Source organism: Podarcis muralis, chromosome 5, assembly GCF_964188315.1.
Source record: "Podarcis muralis chromosome 5, rPodMur119.hap1.1, whole genome shotgun sequence".
In the NCBI taxonomy this organism is placed as follows: domain Eukaryota; kingdom Metazoa; phylum Chordata; class Lepidosauria; order Squamata; family Lacertidae; genus Podarcis; species Podarcis muralis.
The window spans coordinates 58,290,543-58,307,263 of record NC_135659.1 but is presented as its reverse complement, the minus strand read 5'-3'; the positions used below and the strand labels follow the sequence as shown (position 1 = coordinate 58,307,263).

The 16,721-nt window shown below is 43.9% G+C and overlaps 1 protein-coding gene across 7 annotated transcripts in view; it reads right to left on the bottom strand.

Moving 5' to 3' along the window:
* The window catches only part of FOXP4 (forkhead box P4), a 140,047-nt gene that overhangs the window by 21,018 nt on the left and 102,308 nt on the right, over nt 1-16,721 (bottom strand). For 5 of the 7 annotated variants that reach the window (XM_077928934.1, XM_028734123.2, XM_028734124.2 and 2 more), the window contains 7 exons: nt 16,316-16,466; nt 13,907-14,111; nt 12,124-12,228; nt 9,184-9,271; nt 6,008-6,091; nt 3,364-3,565; nt 3,175-3,251 (listed from right to left, as the gene is read on the bottom strand). In XM_077928934.1, coding sequence (XP_077785060.1) covers nt 3,175-3,251; nt 3,364-3,565; nt 6,008-6,091; nt 9,184-9,271; nt 12,124-12,228; nt 13,907-14,111; nt 16,316-16,466 — 912 coding nt within the window. The remainder of the gene's footprint in view (nt 1-3,174; nt 3,252-3,363; nt 3,566-6,007; nt 6,092-9,183; nt 9,272-12,123; nt 12,229-13,906; nt 14,112-16,315; nt 16,467-16,721) is intronic. The other 2 variants (XM_077928935.1, XM_028734127.2) reach the window with 1 other exon arrangement.

Here is a 16,721-nt window from a genome sequence, read left to right as displayed (position 1 = left end):
CTAGAAGACATCTGAAGGCAGTCCTGTATCAGGAGCTTTTTAATGCATTATGTTTTTATTAAGTTTTTAGATATGCTTTATTATTATTATTATTATTATTATTATCTGGCTGGAGATAGAGAAGTGTAGAAACTAGCCTGTTGTTCAAAGGTAAAATTCACATTCACTGCTTTGCCTACTGTTGCCTCAGGCCCTTCCAACCACTGGCCATCACAGACCTTGAAAGTTGCCCAGAAGGAAATTCAGCGCTCAAGCTGAAAATGGTTCCCCACCCCTGCTGTGCATGCTCAAAGATCTACTTCAGTCAAGTCTACAGGTGCAGAGAAGCATAGTCATGGGTAATAACAGGCTCTAAGGCCTTAAAGAAACTTCTGAAACAGATTCTGGGACCTGATATGCAAGATTCTATGAAAATTGTTTCTTTTTCTACTTAGGTGAATGACCAGCTGCATAAAGCTTGGTCATTTTTAGATATGACATATCTCTGCAGATCAGTATTACTGCCTAAAGAATATGCTAAAATAGTCTTGAGATATTTTCATTTAGCAGGACATACCCTTATGCAAATGCAGTGACACCCTATTTCACATATAGTACACCTGACTGATTAGAAGCTCTAGTAAGTACTAGCCCAGACAAACCATTGATTTCGACTACTCTACCCATCTTACAGTTAATTGGAAAGAAGTGCTCCAGGTTACAATGGATGGAAAGTAAAATCAGTGCTAAAGTATCGCTTTCAAAATGCATAAAAGTTGAATTAATTTAGTGAGTGAAGCACAGTAACCATTGCTGCAAACCAGGAATTGCACCAGATCAAATCTGGGCAAATTAGCTAGAATGTACTCAAAACATTCCTTACTGAACTAGACTTGAACATTGGAATCCTGATCCCAGTTTTGTAGAGCAAGATCAACAATTTCTGCCTGAAACTGGTCCACTCCAGACCCTCTTCATTCTTATCCCATGCCTCTGGCATGGGAACTGAAAGCAGATAACAAATGGTCGGGCCTGCTGTTTGCTAACTTCACTCAGAGAATAATTCAGGCACCATTTGCATCCACACGAGGGGAGGGTGTGCCATACCTGGTTACCATTAGTGAATAAAAAAGAGAGCATAATGGAGGTACATAGACTAGATCTTGGCATGATCCAATGAAGTTCATAAGTGGTAGATTACAAGGCAACACCTTAACCAGTTTAAGGGCTTAAAAAAACCCTTAAAATGAACTTTCCAAATGTCAGAGAAATTCCCGGGTGGGATGCCAATGGGTATTGGCCAAGGTACAGCCAAAAACTTGGAAGTTAAAGAATAAATATGTACAAAGCCTATAAAATTATTTATTACAAAAAGAATAATCACATATACACACCACTAATAAAACCTGAGCATGCCAAATACTATGTGTGTTGAATATTAACCATGGTAGCTAAAAGCAAAACTCAAATGTAGAGGTAGTGAACTTCTGAGTACTAGATGGTGAAAGCAAAAAACAGCAGATAATGCTCTATCATGTCCCATTTGGTGAGTATTCCAGGAGCACCTGTCTGATGCCAGCCATTTGGTCTGATCCAGTGTTCTTAAACAAAACACTGCATGCAGAAGGGTGTGTGATGCTGTGGGAGGGAGGGAGGGAGGTGAGATAAGCATAAAGGCACTCATTCCCACACTTTGGCCTGGTTAATGGAGGTGACATTGTGTCTGAAAACACCAACTACTGCTTGCTCTTGGAAGAGTTTCCTAGATCTCAGCTACTCCAGGGAGGTTAACCTCAAAGAGCTGAATCAAAAGGAATGAATTCCAGGAGCCAGGGCTTTAAAAGGCCAGTGCCAGCAAGCGGATCTTAGCATCTCTTCTAAAGTATATTTTTACATGGACAATGAAGGCATATTTTTAGCCAAAGGAGAATAAGGGTGTAGGTGAGATCCACAGAACAATATCATAGCCTGCACGCTAACTTACAGAGCCTACTTCAATTAACTGGAAGGCGGGGAATGCCCACACAATACAGCACCACTAGGGAGCAATAGAAGCCATCCTCCCCAGGGAATTTATTCTTTGTCAAAGATATGCTGTTGGCAGCTCTGGAAACAGAAGGTTGCAGTTCATCCAAGGAACTGACACAGTAAAGTCCCACCTGCTGTGCCTGAAAGCTAAGGCTGAAAAGAGATTTCAGTTGTTATGGACCACTAAGGCTGATCCTGACAAACTCTACTGCTAATACTCTGACACAACAGGAAACATTAGTAGTTATGTTATACCCTGGAAGCCAGAAACACTGTAAAGCCCACCGTGAACATTGCTCCTACGTGCATGAGGCAGGGTGCAAATAATTCAAATATCAAGTGTGGCAGCCAACAACCCATGAAATAGCACTGATACATGCAGATTCTATTTTTCTCCTCACAAAGGCTAACATTCAGGAAATGGTATTGGTCAAAAAAAAAACCCCAACCATCTCATTTAAAATGGAGATTTGAGTTATTAACCACAAGGTGATTCTGTAGTAATGACTTCAAAAATACCTTGTTGGGCAAGTTTATAAAATCCCTGAAAACAGTGGGGTGGCAAAATCTTATTGTTTCAAGTTGAAGCCATCACTGCCATTTCTGTTGCTTGAAAACTCCCCATTCTCACACTCCATTTGTAGCTAATGTATCTTTCACCCAGGGGACCAGAAAAGCACCAAGTCAGAGACACCGTAATAGAACTAAGCTGCTTTGAACTCTTGAGGAAATAATGATCATGTAAAGGACAAAGAGGCACTGAGGTCACAAGATACAGCAGTGATGGCTGTCGATATAGCCTAAAGTCTTAGTCTCTAGGCCTTTGACTTCTACACAAAACAAACTACAGAGAGAATTATGTGCCTATCCATTTACCTGCAGTGCTAGAATGTCTAATGTTAACTGTGAAAGGCATGGTTGGGTGAAAAAAACACTATAGCTCAAGACCACAATGAATCCAGGTTTCCCAATTGCCAGATTTACACCCCAGCCACTGACTCAAATTCCATTTCCAAAGGCAGCATAAGAAGGCGATGTCTAGAATGTACCATTAGCAACCTGAGCCACTTGTCACAAGCAACATTCAAGGTGAGTGTGAACAACTGCTGCCTGTTCCAGGCCTTTCTGGCACACTTGTACATTTCTCCAAAATAAGGAATTTCTCACCTGCCGGATAAGCGAGGCGTATGTGAAGGGGGGGCGGACATCTGCATTTTTGTAAAACTCATGATTCTGCGCAAGTTCTAGGGGGAAGAAAGAAAGTTAGGAAGAAAAGTAGCACACAATTCAGTCTAAGAAACACACAATTCAACCCAAACATAAAGTTGCAGCTGCAGTTTCCCCAGCTGCTCTCACCTGAGGAGATTGGCGTGCAGAACTTGTCTGAGTTCCTCCTGCGAATAGGCCCTACATTGTGTAAAGTGGATGAGCTGATGACAGAAGGGCCCTGCCGCAATGGAGTAATGGGTGCAGTAGCAGAGGTGGGGGGATGAGGTAATCCATCAGGGAAGGTATCAGAAGTGCTCTTGGAGAGGGTGGCGCTGGAAACCAGGTTCAGCTGCTCAAAGAGGATGACAAACTATTATTAGAATCAACCCAGGAGACAGAGAGGTGTCTCGGTAAGCAACAGTTTTCTATATGGACATAGCACATGGCTGTTCAACTTCTATCAATGAAGATATAGAGGTTGGGTGAAAGGCAGAGGCACACCACTGAGGGTCTACTAATCAATTCAGCATCAAAGACTGAAACAGGCACCTCAGATAAGAACTTGAGACTCATCAACTACAATGGAAGGGCTAGATGTAGATGAGAAATCAGATCATACTCTGCAAACGTGAATGAAACCTAAAACTCTTTACTAGCTACATCAAAGCCAGTTGTTAAAAACGTGAAAGAACCAGATGACCATCTAGTACAATATAAAGTATTCCTCCCTTGCTCAGTTTTTTAAATAAAAAACTAATCCATAATTCTTGTCCGTAGCAGTTTTTTTCAAAGCAAACGGGAAGCCAAACTTTAGAAGGAATGGTTTCAGTTACAGCTAGCACACTCTACCACCTGTATTGCAGACGGGGGCTGAAATTACAAGATAGTGGCTTGCAAAAATCCAAACATGGTCCAAGTCTATGAATATTTATTTAGAAGCAAGCAAGCATGCACAGGTGGGGACCATTAGTGAGCTCATGGCTTAGGCAAGATTTGAGCTAAGGGCTTCCTGGCTGAAAGTGTGCACTCTTAGTTACTATGCTACACCACTTCCAATGAGATTGTCTAAACTGCAGCTTAACTTGGGGGAAAATTAATTATCTGCTCATTTCATGAAGGTGATCAGGTAGTTGTGGATTTCATTTTAAAAACACTGTGGCATTGCCACAAGTGTCTCATTAGCAAATTGGAGCAATGCTGTCCCAGGATACAGCAGAATTCCCAGTAGTTCATCAGTACCATTATCTATAGTCATATTCTAACACTGACAGATAAACATTATCTTTTGAAGATCAACAGCATCCATGCAAAATTTCATCCCTTGCCAAGAAAGAGGATTGCAATCATTTCATGAGTAAAAAAAAATCAGGTCATCTTATACAACCATATATTGAAGCACTGCAGATGTCAGTGAGCTCTTGGGGTTCGGAATGTAATTCAGTGATATGCATGTACTTTCTCTCTCTTCCTTCCTCAAAACTGTAACCATGGCCACCTCCCTTCTCATGAACAGGAGGGACTTTCAGAAACCACAGAGGGGAAACACATATTTTTGTCATTGATGCAAGTTCTTCCAAGAGGGTCTCACATGCACAGATGTGAACTAGAACCTCAAGAGAGCATAGATGTCACCAGCTGCTTTTCCTGAGATAGATGTGTCTCAAACACCTTAGAATGGCCAATAAGACAGCACAGGAGGCTATAGGTCAGGAATGAGCCAGTAACACACCCTGCAGGGTAGAGGACACTAGGGTATGTTTGTATCAGCTTTGATTTCAGAATTTGGTGTACTGTTTCAGCACTTCCAAACAGCACTTTTCAGCCTATGTCTACACAGTTTGAAGGACTGACACAAGTAGTGTGGTCTTTCTACACAGCTGGCTTTCTAAACTGCGCAATGTGAATGCAAGGATGGCCTGGGCACAGCCTGTCTTATCCCAATCCCCTTGCTTCACTCCTTGCGTACAATAGCAGCTTGGGCTATCTGGGCATGCTCTGTGAGCTATTGCCTCTGGGAGGTTGTCTCAGTCTGGCTTGATGTTGTGAGAACAAGTGATTCTACCTGCCTGCAGAAAGGGCCAGCACAGGTACCTATGGTTGTTTGTATTTCTATAGCACCGTCAGTATGCATGTATGTTGTGAACCACGCTGAGATCTTCAGATGAAGGGTGGTATATAAATGTAATAAATAATAAAATAATAACATGCATGACAATTCACAGAGTCCAAGAGGACAGGTTCCTCTCTATGAGATTACTCAGCCTATATTTGAGTTATGGCTCTGTGAAATGCCATGGAGAAATGCAAGTGCAGAGTGTAAAAGAGGACTTGGAGAAACAGATAGAGGAAGAGTATTGTTATTATAAAGAAGGGATAGCTACCTGGTGGTTCATGGGCAGTATCTGGCAGGCATTATGATATTACATGACCCTCTATGGCTGTGACTGTGGAAAGTGAAGCTCAAGTAAACAATGTTTGGGTGGTAGTAAAAGGGAGGATTCCACAAGGGTGGAAAACTGGTAATCATCAGTTTAGGAGTTTCAATAGAGCGTAGGTGTACCTTGGCTTCCTCACACCATCATGCCATCTACTAGGAGGAGCCTTGTGGCTCAAAGGAACTCGTAGGAAATAGTTCCTGTTACTGTGAGCCTAGAAATGTTGTCACAGCCAGGGTTGCTTCAGCCCTGAGTGACTCTGGCACGACAATATGGGCCTGAGGCTTGAGGTGGCAATCCCTATTAGAAAAGAAAGTTAGAGCGTAAAGGTGAGGAACAAGCTGAGCATTGCTTACAGGCTGACTGAACGGCTTTGGCTCTGAAGGTCTCATATGGAGGTGGGCCATCATCGCCTGGAGACGCTCACTCTCCTTAGCTAGCTGCAAAGAAAACCAAACAAGAAGTCATTTGTTTTGAGGAAGCTTTTTCCCATTAGTGGTCAATTCACTTGGCCAACATATTTAGAAAGGTGGTCCAGTTAAGTGTTCCATCAATAATCATGCCCTTGAATGGTTCCCTCTACATCAGCAGGGATCACCGACACCTCGTTTTGCTTGCTCCATTCAACATCGGTGTGAACATGCCATTCTCTTTTTTTGACTAATACTTCCTACATGCAGTAATGTGACAGCACTGGGCTGTTCCCTTTAGCTCTTGCTGTGCTGTGCTGCCTTCATAGAGCACTCCTGGAAGAGAAAAGCTGCCAGCTTCCCTAATTCCCTAGTAACACTGAATACTCCTGAGAGCCATGAATCTGGTTGGAGTATCACATTTCCAAGCCTCTAAAGAGCTGCCTTTTCCTATTGGATATCAAGATCAGGATGTGCGGTGGTTTTTTGATACTCTGGTACATCCACTGTGCAGTAACATAGGAGTGCCAGTGACCTTGATGTAAAGGAATCAGATGTGGGTGAGCAGAGGCAGAAAAAGCTGCTGAAAAATGGAACCTCACATTATGAAACCCCCCTCCATTTCATTCACTGCGTTTTCACCCAGTTCTCGTCCTTTTCATCCCATGGTATTAAATGGGATGGCCTCTCTCCCTATCCCAGGCATTAGGATCCTCCTGCCCCATGTGAAGCTGCTAGATCACTTCTACCATCTTTCCTTTTGGCACTCTATCATATTAGTCACCTCCTCTCAACATCCTTTGCTTCTACGGTTTTCCCTCACCTCATCACTTGCTCATGTTTCTAATCTCTTCCCTCTCTACACTACTTCCTCTCATCCATCTATCACTCCCACCATGCCTTTTTCAACCCACCCACTCACCTGCCCATCCATCTCTCCAGATGTGCAACATTGCTTTAATTGCATGCTCCTGGGGTGTGTGTTTATTTCTCAGTGTGCGGAGAAGGGTGAAATATTCGCTGTGGCACAGGGAGAGAGTTTGAGTGCTGCAGAAGCAATGGGATCTGACACAATCTCCCTTTGTGTCACCTTCCCTTTCTGAGTGCTCCCCTCAAACTTTGCCTCAGTTCCTCCTGACCTGATGGGCCCCTATGAAGAATCTAGGACACACCCAGAGAGGGCATTTCTCTCCCCTCCCACCAGGTCTTGAAACCATCCCCAAAACTAAAAAGAGAGAGAGAGGGCCAGTGAGGCAGGAGTTAAAGGAAGCAGCCAGAGTGGAGTTTGCTGGAAGTTTGAGAGACTCTGACGCAAGGACGCTCTGGCACTGTCGTGGCTCTCATTAGAGCTGACAGATCCACTCTCGTGATGTAGACACTCTTGCTGCCGACACAGCAGGAGCTCTGTAGTGAAAACTTTATAATTGGGAACTCTGGTGGCAGCTTCTTCTTTTCACGCATGGAGCTTTCTGCTCTCTTCAAGGATTCTCTCCCCCACATTCCCATCTTTAAGCGCTAGTAATTGCTTTCAACCTTTTGCTTTAGAGAGTGCTTGGGAACAGGGTAGAATCACACGGTTTGACTCAGGCTGTGTAACAATCTTAACTCTGCTCTTTGAGTGTTGCACTCCTTCCTTTTCTCTCCTCTTTTTGCATGTCTGCTGCATTCTCTTCGAGGCACCCCATCTGCAACTACTGACTTAGTTTAGCTTCCAACAGAGACTACTTGCGCTTTGTGTTATAGCTGCCTCGCTCCTTGGCACTCCTTCCTCTGCCACTAATCCTGCTGCTGTGGAGATTCATGTTCCAGAGAATGCTGCTCCTTTCATCCCTGCACTGCTTCGCATATATACAATCTAGCAACATGGATAAAAAGAACCCCCTGCCCATTCCCTTCAGAGTCCATCAAGCAAGCATCAGTGCTGGCTGTTTCCGAAAACGAGCTGGAAGTAAGGAATGGGAAACCAAATGCCATTCCCCATTTATATTCCATCCTATGCAATAATCATTTATCACAGATTACATGCTGCTTTACCTGTTCCTGCACCCTATGCAAACATTTATAGGTATTGCCTATATGCAAAATCCACACTCTTCTAATTTACCAATGTTGCCTCCTCCTTGTGTTTACAATTTCTCTCAGCTCCAAACTAAATGTTACAGGAGGAATTTGGCTTCCACTCAGCTCAGCAGCAGTGCATTACTTCCTCTCACCCCTGGTAGCATCCATTAATACAAAGCACGTGGTGTGATGCCACCATGCCTCAAGTTTCCCAGCTCCTCCTCTTCATCAGTTGTAATGGGGGGGGGGGTGAGGAAACTCAAAGCACAGTGACATCACATCAGATGTTTTGTATTACTGGATGTTCCCAGCAGCAGCAGGTGATGCACGGCTTCTGCTTTTAGAAGCAATCACATATCTCCTCTAAGTCCAGTCCCAGTCTCATAAAGCCAAGAACTCCTTTGGTGACATTCCTGCAAGTTGTTCAGCTCTGTAATCACAGAATAAAGTCCTAGGTTATGGAAAAAAGGCTGTGCGTCCAATTTTTACAATTTCTGTAAATTTCAGCAGGAACTGCTGGAGCCGTTTATGATTGACTCATATGTCTGAGGCCCTCTCCACCACTCTGATGGGCAGAAATAGATGCCTATGAGCATAACAGAAGACAGGAGTAATGAATACTATAGACATTCATGACCTGCCTCTGATCCTAAGGTTGCAATGGCTAAGGCAACTTGAAGCTAGGGAGTGGAGCGGAGCCTGCATTCTTTTCTGGGCTTTTCATAGCATCAGGGGACACTTGGGAGCCCCACAAGGGATTTTGCCAGGTAGATCTGACAGCCTGTATGTCAATCATGCGATGGTCATAATGACATCATGTGCTTAACAGATGGGCAACCCTGCTTACCTGTCAAATTTGGCCCATGAGGCCAATCCTGATAAAGGACCTGGATCCTTAGAGCCAAAAAGGTGAAGGAAGCCTTAAACCAATGTAAAAAACAAACAAACTCCAAAACCCATTCCTTAGGTACACAAGATCCCAAATTAAACAGCTTACTGACTTTGTTGTGTTCAAGGATTTTGGCTTGGATACAAGGTTCACTGCATACATTTACACTCACCTGTATTTCCAGCTGCTGTACCACTTGCATTTGAACTCGACACTGAGCTGTGCTCCGGTCATCAAGTGCATGTTCTGTATTGAGGTGTCTAAAAACAGAAAACATTTTTTTTTAAAGAAGAAGAAGAAAGAATTAACATAGTTCTGGACAACCAGAACTCCCTTGACAAAGTTTACCCCTTTATTAAGATTCTTTAATATGCTGGCTGTGCTATGCAACATGTCTGCTATCTTATCTATCTCATTTTTATCCTGTTCACCAACAGGTTATTCAATTTTATCATCATAATAATGCTGTGAGGGAGGCTAGCCTGAGAAAGAGTGAGTTGCGCATAGACAATGACCTAGGGTGAAATGTACCTAACCAGGCCCATCAGTTCAAGGACTTCCCCCTCTCCCCCCTGAAAATGGCTCAGGGCAGGAGGAGATCCCCTAGAACAGCACATGGGGGGAGGAGATGGGGAATCATTCCAACTGGCAAGCTGAAATGCTTGCACAGACGGAACGACTGAAAGAGTGCAAGGCTGAATTCCCCCCTAGTCAGCATCACTGCTGTGTGGGGATTTGAGCCAAAGGTTTTCTGATTTAAGTCTACCACCTTGTCTGCTGTACCACACTGGTGCTACATATATACAGGGTGAGTCCTTTAAAAGAGGCCCGGTGGATACAGAGTACACATGTTCCACGAGGCCTCTTTTAAAAGACTCACCCTGTACATATATACACAGCAAGTTACATGATCTACAGCAGTCATCTCCAACTTGATTCCCTACAGATGTTTTGGACACTAGTCCCATCCGCCCCAACCAGCATGGATAATGGTCAGAGATAAGTCACAGTCCAAAAATCTAGAAGACATAGAGGACATCTAGTTAGGGAAGGCTGCCCTAGAGTCTGAAGAGACAAGTCAACCGAAGAGTCAGTTGGAGATCCTGAACCACAGAAAGGCAAAGTGACACGCTTACAAATCAGTTGGAAAAAGAGCTCAACACTCGTAAGTCTACCAATTTTCCAGAGATTTTTCTTCATTCAGGAGAGATGAATTATATGGACAGAAAATGCATTTTCTTTTATGAATTCCAAGAGCCTCTTCACTGTAGGTTCACAACTTTGCCTCAATAAGCCACCCTCCATCTGCTGCCAAGCTCCGGTCCCTAACTGAAGCAGCATAGCCTTTTGCCATACAAAATTTAACAAAACCGAAACAGGCCTGGACTTTATATTCCATTTCAAAGCTTGTACCGTTAACAGGCGAATGAATGTAAGCTTTCTTAATGTCAGCCAATGAACTAAAGGTAGTGCAGGGAACTAAATTCATTTTACTCTAAGAGCCTTAGTTTCGCTATTGAACAACATTCCATGCAATGTTTCCTTACTATTTTAAGCTGTGTCAAGACTTCCCAGTTAGGGGAAGCAGGATATGGCTGTCTAATGTTAGGAGGCTCCTTTCGGACCAGTCAGTTGCATATGGTAGCACAGGTGGAATCAATTCTCCCTTTTGGCCTCCTCCTGGCCACATGAAAAAGGCTAAGTTAGGCTTTGAAGGAGTATGCGAGTTCCCTTCCCATCTGCCTTAAGTCTGTTGCAGTTGGCACCTGTTGGCTCGTTAACTGTGATCCTTCGGTAGCTGAAGGCCAGGGTGGGGGTGGGGTGGCAACTTTTTCTAAAATGTTCATTTCACAGAACACATACACACACAGATCAGGCATACAGGCTGTGCTTCTGACCGTCTCCAGTCCTCCCAAACGTCATTTTCAACCTTCACAACATTCTGTTTGGAGGCAGTGGGGTGGGAGGTGGAGGGGGCCGAGAATGAGGAGCGGCATGTGCGGAAGTGGACGGGGTGGGAAGCATGTGAAGCAAGAAAGGCATTGGGGGGAGGGGGGGAACCCGAACAAGCAAGAAAAGAAAACCCGTCAGTTTCATCTGATGTCTTTGCTAAAAATCTTGGCTACAAAGAGATCTAATTGCAAATGAACTAATTAAGTAAACCTCTGACGAAGCGTGAAAACAATTTGTTTGACCCTGACGCTAGCAGAGGGCTCTTAGACAGCGGAGTTAATCAGTCAGTGACAGAGCCCACAAGCGGTGTCAGCAGGCTGCCGCGCTGCCATCTGTTTCTCTCTAGTTTTCCCCACCCGCCCCCCTTTTCTTCTTCCTAACATGGGCGAGCTATAAACTTTAGTGGTCTGTCTCCTCTCTCCTCCAAAAGCCTTGTCATTACGGTAGGTCCCAGTCAGCCTCTTTCTCTCTAGCAGAGTCTCTCCCACTCTTCCTATATACCCCACAGTGCCTGGCAGCCTTTAAAAACTTCCCGGTTCTTACCGAAGGTCTATGACAGTGATATAGCTCTGTTTTGGAGAAGAAGCCTAGGGGGTCTAGCTCCATTTCACAGAAGGAAAAACTGATGCAGAGGTACTGTACTCAATTTTTCTAAAAGTAGTGATGCTAGCTAGAATGGCTCTAGGGGGCTGGCTTGGTGGTGCTTCAGACTATCAAAAACTACCAGGTACCTGTTCTACAGACATAAATTATATTTTCTGAAGTATCAAAGCTCACTAATAACTGATTTGGAGGGAAAATATCTCTAGAATCTGAGGAAACCATCCCCAGGGCCAAAAAGCAACAGACTGATCTTTGGGCTTCACTGCACATCATCAAAAACAGTTAAAGTGCTTGCAGCAGGACTTTTCCTTTTTGAGGTCTATGGCAGGCTTCCTCAACCTCGGCCCTCCAGATGTTTTTGGCCTACAACTCCTATGATCCCTAGCTAGCAGGACCAGTGGTCAGGGATGATGGGAATTGTTGTCTCAAAACATCTGGAGGGCCAAGGTTGAGGAAGCCTGGTCTATGGTGTGAGAAAACACAGGAAGAATTATTAAGTACAGGTTGGGCCAAAGAACACAGCAGCATGAATATACCTTGCACATAAGTCACCTACTTGACAAACTGTCCCAAGTCCTCACAGAGGGTTTCACAACCAGGCCACTTGCACTCTCCATGTCCATACAGAGGGTGAGAGCCAGGAGTCTCCTCATGAGAAGAGCTGCAAAGTAGGGGGTAAAGGAAAACAAAAAAAGCATTACTATGGAATAGCAGCTCTAGCTCTGTATAGTTCATTTGCTTTGTTGGCTGAAGGAACAACCACATAGGGCATTTTAAAGGGATGGGGCATGCTCATTCAGCCCATCTAGTCTTTACAGAATGTATACTCCCTTCATTGAGCAGATGTTGTCTCCACCCAGTCAACTGCGAATCTAGCCTGGGCTGCCAGAACCATAGTTGCAGATGCAGACCAGCAGAATTCATCCTCAGTTCATATTTTAGATTGTCAGGTGTGGCACAAAATACTTTTTAACTATCTTCTTGGTATGCTAGATGCAACTCTTCTTGAAAAAAAATGTGCACTGGCTACAGTTATCCATACCCTGGTTTCATCAAGGTTAGATTACTATAAAGTGCTATGTGTGGGACTACCTAGGAAGAAAGCACAGAAACTGCAGTTGGTTCCAAACACAGATGCAGAGGAACATGTATCACCAGTACCAAAAGAGCTTCATGGTCTCCAAATTTATTTCCAAACATAATTCAAGTGCTGGTTCTGAGCTATAAGGCTTTAAAAGGTCTGGAACCACAATATATGAAAGGGCTGCCTGCTCCCCTGTGAACCTGCCAAATTAGTAAAAGCTTCATAGGATGTCAGGTTATAGGTTCCTTCATCCTCCAAGTCAACTTGGGTAGTTACCAGAGCTGTCTTGGTGTTGGCGCCTAATTTGTGGAACTCTCTCCCTGTAACCTTTCTTCTGATACCTACTCTGCTAGTAAATAACCCTGTTTCCTCTGATTTTAGTGGAGTTTAATGAGATTGTTTGTTTTAATCCAGTGATGGGTTTGCTTTATTAGATTTTAATATAGATTGCTTGTCTGCTTCTGCTTGATGCAGAACTTCCTTATCTCTGCAGTGCATCCATGCTATGTTTCTTGCTTATTCTTGATAGCCCACAAGGCTGACAGACCTATGGACTGTGTACTTAGCACAGCTGCCTTCATCTGATTAGCATGGGACTGTCCCAAGGGTAAGAGTCTCCGCCTATATGCAGGATCTTGTTAGATCCTTAGCTGTCTGCTAGGGTGTCAAAGCATCAGAGTGGAAAGCTCTTTACTGGATACTCCCAAACAGTACAGCATCTAAGCCATTTCCCTGACATGAATGGCTATTATGAACTCTTATTTGGCCCTTGGGGTAAACTGAAAAACTAAAGGCTGTGACTGCACCAGTGCCATTAAAAAAACAACAACTGAGTCAGCATAGTCTCCACAACAGCAATGGGGCCATTATACACACATGTTTGGGAAGATAGTCATGTAGCCATTCTCCAATGGCTAGCAAGACTCACATATAATTTGTTCATTGAGCCTAAATTGTAATTCATTGGGTCTGAATTGAAGTGGCCAATTTACACATAGCCAATCTCCCCTATTGTGACTTAAGAAGTTCCATTTGTCACTGAAGGCAGGTACAATCACAAATTTGACTCCATATCTGGTAAGCCAACACTGTGCCAAATAGTAGTGCAAAAAGTAGAAGTTCAAGGTCTGAACGCGATAGAAAATACTAGTCTCTCCCAATCATGTGTAGAATTTTACCCCGTCCTTTGAGATAAATTCTATATCCTTTACAAATTATCCATTCCATATTTTAAAGGACCACATAAAGTTTCTACCTGTCCCTCCTTTGTGTGAGCATGGCGTTCTGTCCATTGGGAAGAGGGTGGTGGGAAATTGGAGGAGAGACCTTGGCGGCCGAAAACGAGGTAGAATTGGAGGTGTTGGTGCTGAGGTCAAGTCCCTCTTGCTTGATACTGTCTTCTACAGGCTGAGTAGCAGTAACCTCTTTCCATAGCTGCTGAAGGTCTGAGGGACACACAGCTTCACACATGTTGGGGAGAGCAGGAAGGAGCAGCAGAAAGAGGAAAAAAAATTTTAAAGAAAGATTTAAGAATCACAAATCTGCAGAACCCATGCTAAGATGAACCAAAAAAATCCATGAAAGGTGTGGCTTCTGTGTTTAGTTTGTTGACAAAAGAGCTAATTGAGTCTCCCGGCTACTGAGAGCTCTCCTCAATGACTATTTATGTAACACTATTAATTGTGGCATCTGGAAATCAAACAGAACTTAAGTGACTTTTAGAGCACGCATGGAATTTACATGGTCTAGAATCTCCATGGCCATTACAAGTTTTAAATTGATTATTTAAAATTACAATTTTATTGAAGCGTTTCTTAACAATTAAATACATAACTAATCTGTATTAGAGATCCCAAGAACAAACCCTTGCTTAATAATATAAAAATGACTTTTGCTCGAGACAGTCAGGCACACTAGTCCACCATCTCAGCAGTATGTGGCCCACTAGAAATTGGATAGCAGTCCTCCAACGCACTGCCAACAACTGACTGCTTTTACCCATCCCTGATGCAGAGGCTGGATATTTATACCACTTATACGGAGAAGCAAAACTAAGCCAGAGGGTGGTTTTGTTTTGGCATGTCTGGTATATACCACAAGTGGTTCTGGCAATATATGGATTTCATGCCATGGAATGCATTCATTCTTATCTTGATTTGGCTAGCTAGAAGATCACACTGTCTTTTAGATAGGTAAAAATACTGACGTTTAGGCACAGTAGCAGCTACAATGCTTTTCGGAATGTAACTCTTAAAAATTAGCTGCCCGATTACATATTTGCATTCAGTTACTCACAGGAACATAGAAAATTGCCTTTTATCAGCCTGGTTCACACATAACACCAAATCAAGGCTAAGTGTGAACAAGCAAGTGTATGGGTAGAGAGCGCAAAAATCGCAGCCATTTTCCTCCTCTCCCAGTCCTGCTATTGCACCACTACCCAGAGCTATGCCATAGTTTGGCTAAGTGTTAAGTGTGAACCCAGGCCCACGATTTGTCTCATTCCAAACAAGCTGTATCAAGGGCTTGTTCTTAGCTTAATGTTCGTAGTTTGTTTGGAGTGAGACAAACCACAGTCTTGAGTTTGTACTTAAAACTAAGCCAAACCATGGCTTAGCTCAGGGTAGAATGGCAGTAGCAGAACCTGGTGAAGAGTGAAGCAGTTGTGATTTTCAATCTGTGTACCTGCATGCTTGCTTGTTTACTAACCAGCAGTAGCTCGTCAGGATTTCAGACAAGATCTCTCCCAGCTCTACCCGGAGATACAAGAGATTGAACCTGGAACCTTCTTCATGCAAAAGCATGTGCCTTACTAGTGAGTCAATACCCTTCCCCAAAGGATGGGCATAGACTCAGTTCTGACCAGCAAAGTCAAACAAATCCAGGATGCCAGACTGAAAATTCAAGTGAGTGTGTGTCCAAACTTCTTCTGGTTTCCATTCCAAACAAATAAAGAGACCCTTAGACATTTGAATATGGAACTGAATAGGCTTGATCAGGGTGGGGGGTGGGGAGTGCAGGAGGGATGGGGATGAAAGCAGTACTCGGCTAACTCCTGCTGCCATGACCAAGGTAAGCGGGGGTGGGGGCACTTATTGGCAAAACCTGAGCATTGCTTTTAGCTTGCCCACCACCGCATGCCTTGCCACTGCCTGTTCCTATCAATTCACGATGTTCAAAGACCCCATTTAGCATGAACTAGGCTGAGTATATCAGTCTAGACTCTGCCGCTTTCCTCAAGGACTGCCTCTCTGGAAGAGAGGGGCATAAGGTGTCTGCATAAAGTGAAGCTACTTTGCTTATGCATCCCCCTCTTGCAGACAGAAAGTAGCAACATCACAGTGGAGCTTCCACCCGCAGGCAATCCCTGTGTTATGCACGAAAGGCAAAAATGAAATATTAGGCCCTAGCTTTCTCCCGTTAACAGCAACACAGCTCCTGGAACAGGAGTCAGATCAGGCACATTACATTTTGGTCCAATAATGCGTTATTGATGTCTGTTCTATAACAAAACCCAAAGCATGCCAAATGTTAGGCCCCACGTGCATTCAAACAGTCAGCTCTTAAAATTAACAGAAAACCAACAGGCTGTGCTAATTGCTGCTCTGGGTGCATGGGTTACCTCCTCTGGCCCTAAAAAAGCAAGGAAGCTTATGTGAATTACCTTGTGGAAGGGTCTGCAGAGGAACGGTGCCTTGTCCTGGCTGTAAACTGACCAGCCCTTGTCGCTGGAGGTTTAACAGGTGCTGCTGCTGCAGCTGCTGCATCTGCAGTAGCTGTTGTTGGAATGCCAGCTGCTTATTCCCTAATGGCTGCTGGAAGACAAAAGGAAAAAATCAAAACACATTATTTTCAACCCTGTAGCACAGGCCTTCCGGGATTCTTTGGGGTCTTGCATAAGCAGCCCAATCCCAGCATCAGCCTTGCTTTCAGCCAGCACAGCTCACAGTCCTGATCTCTTGTCCTCAGTGGCCACACAGCATATAACCAAGACAGAAAGCCTTTGATCTATCATAGCAGCAGAACGAAGGGGGTGGGTGGCGGAAGAGAAGAGAGCGAGCCTGCTTGGC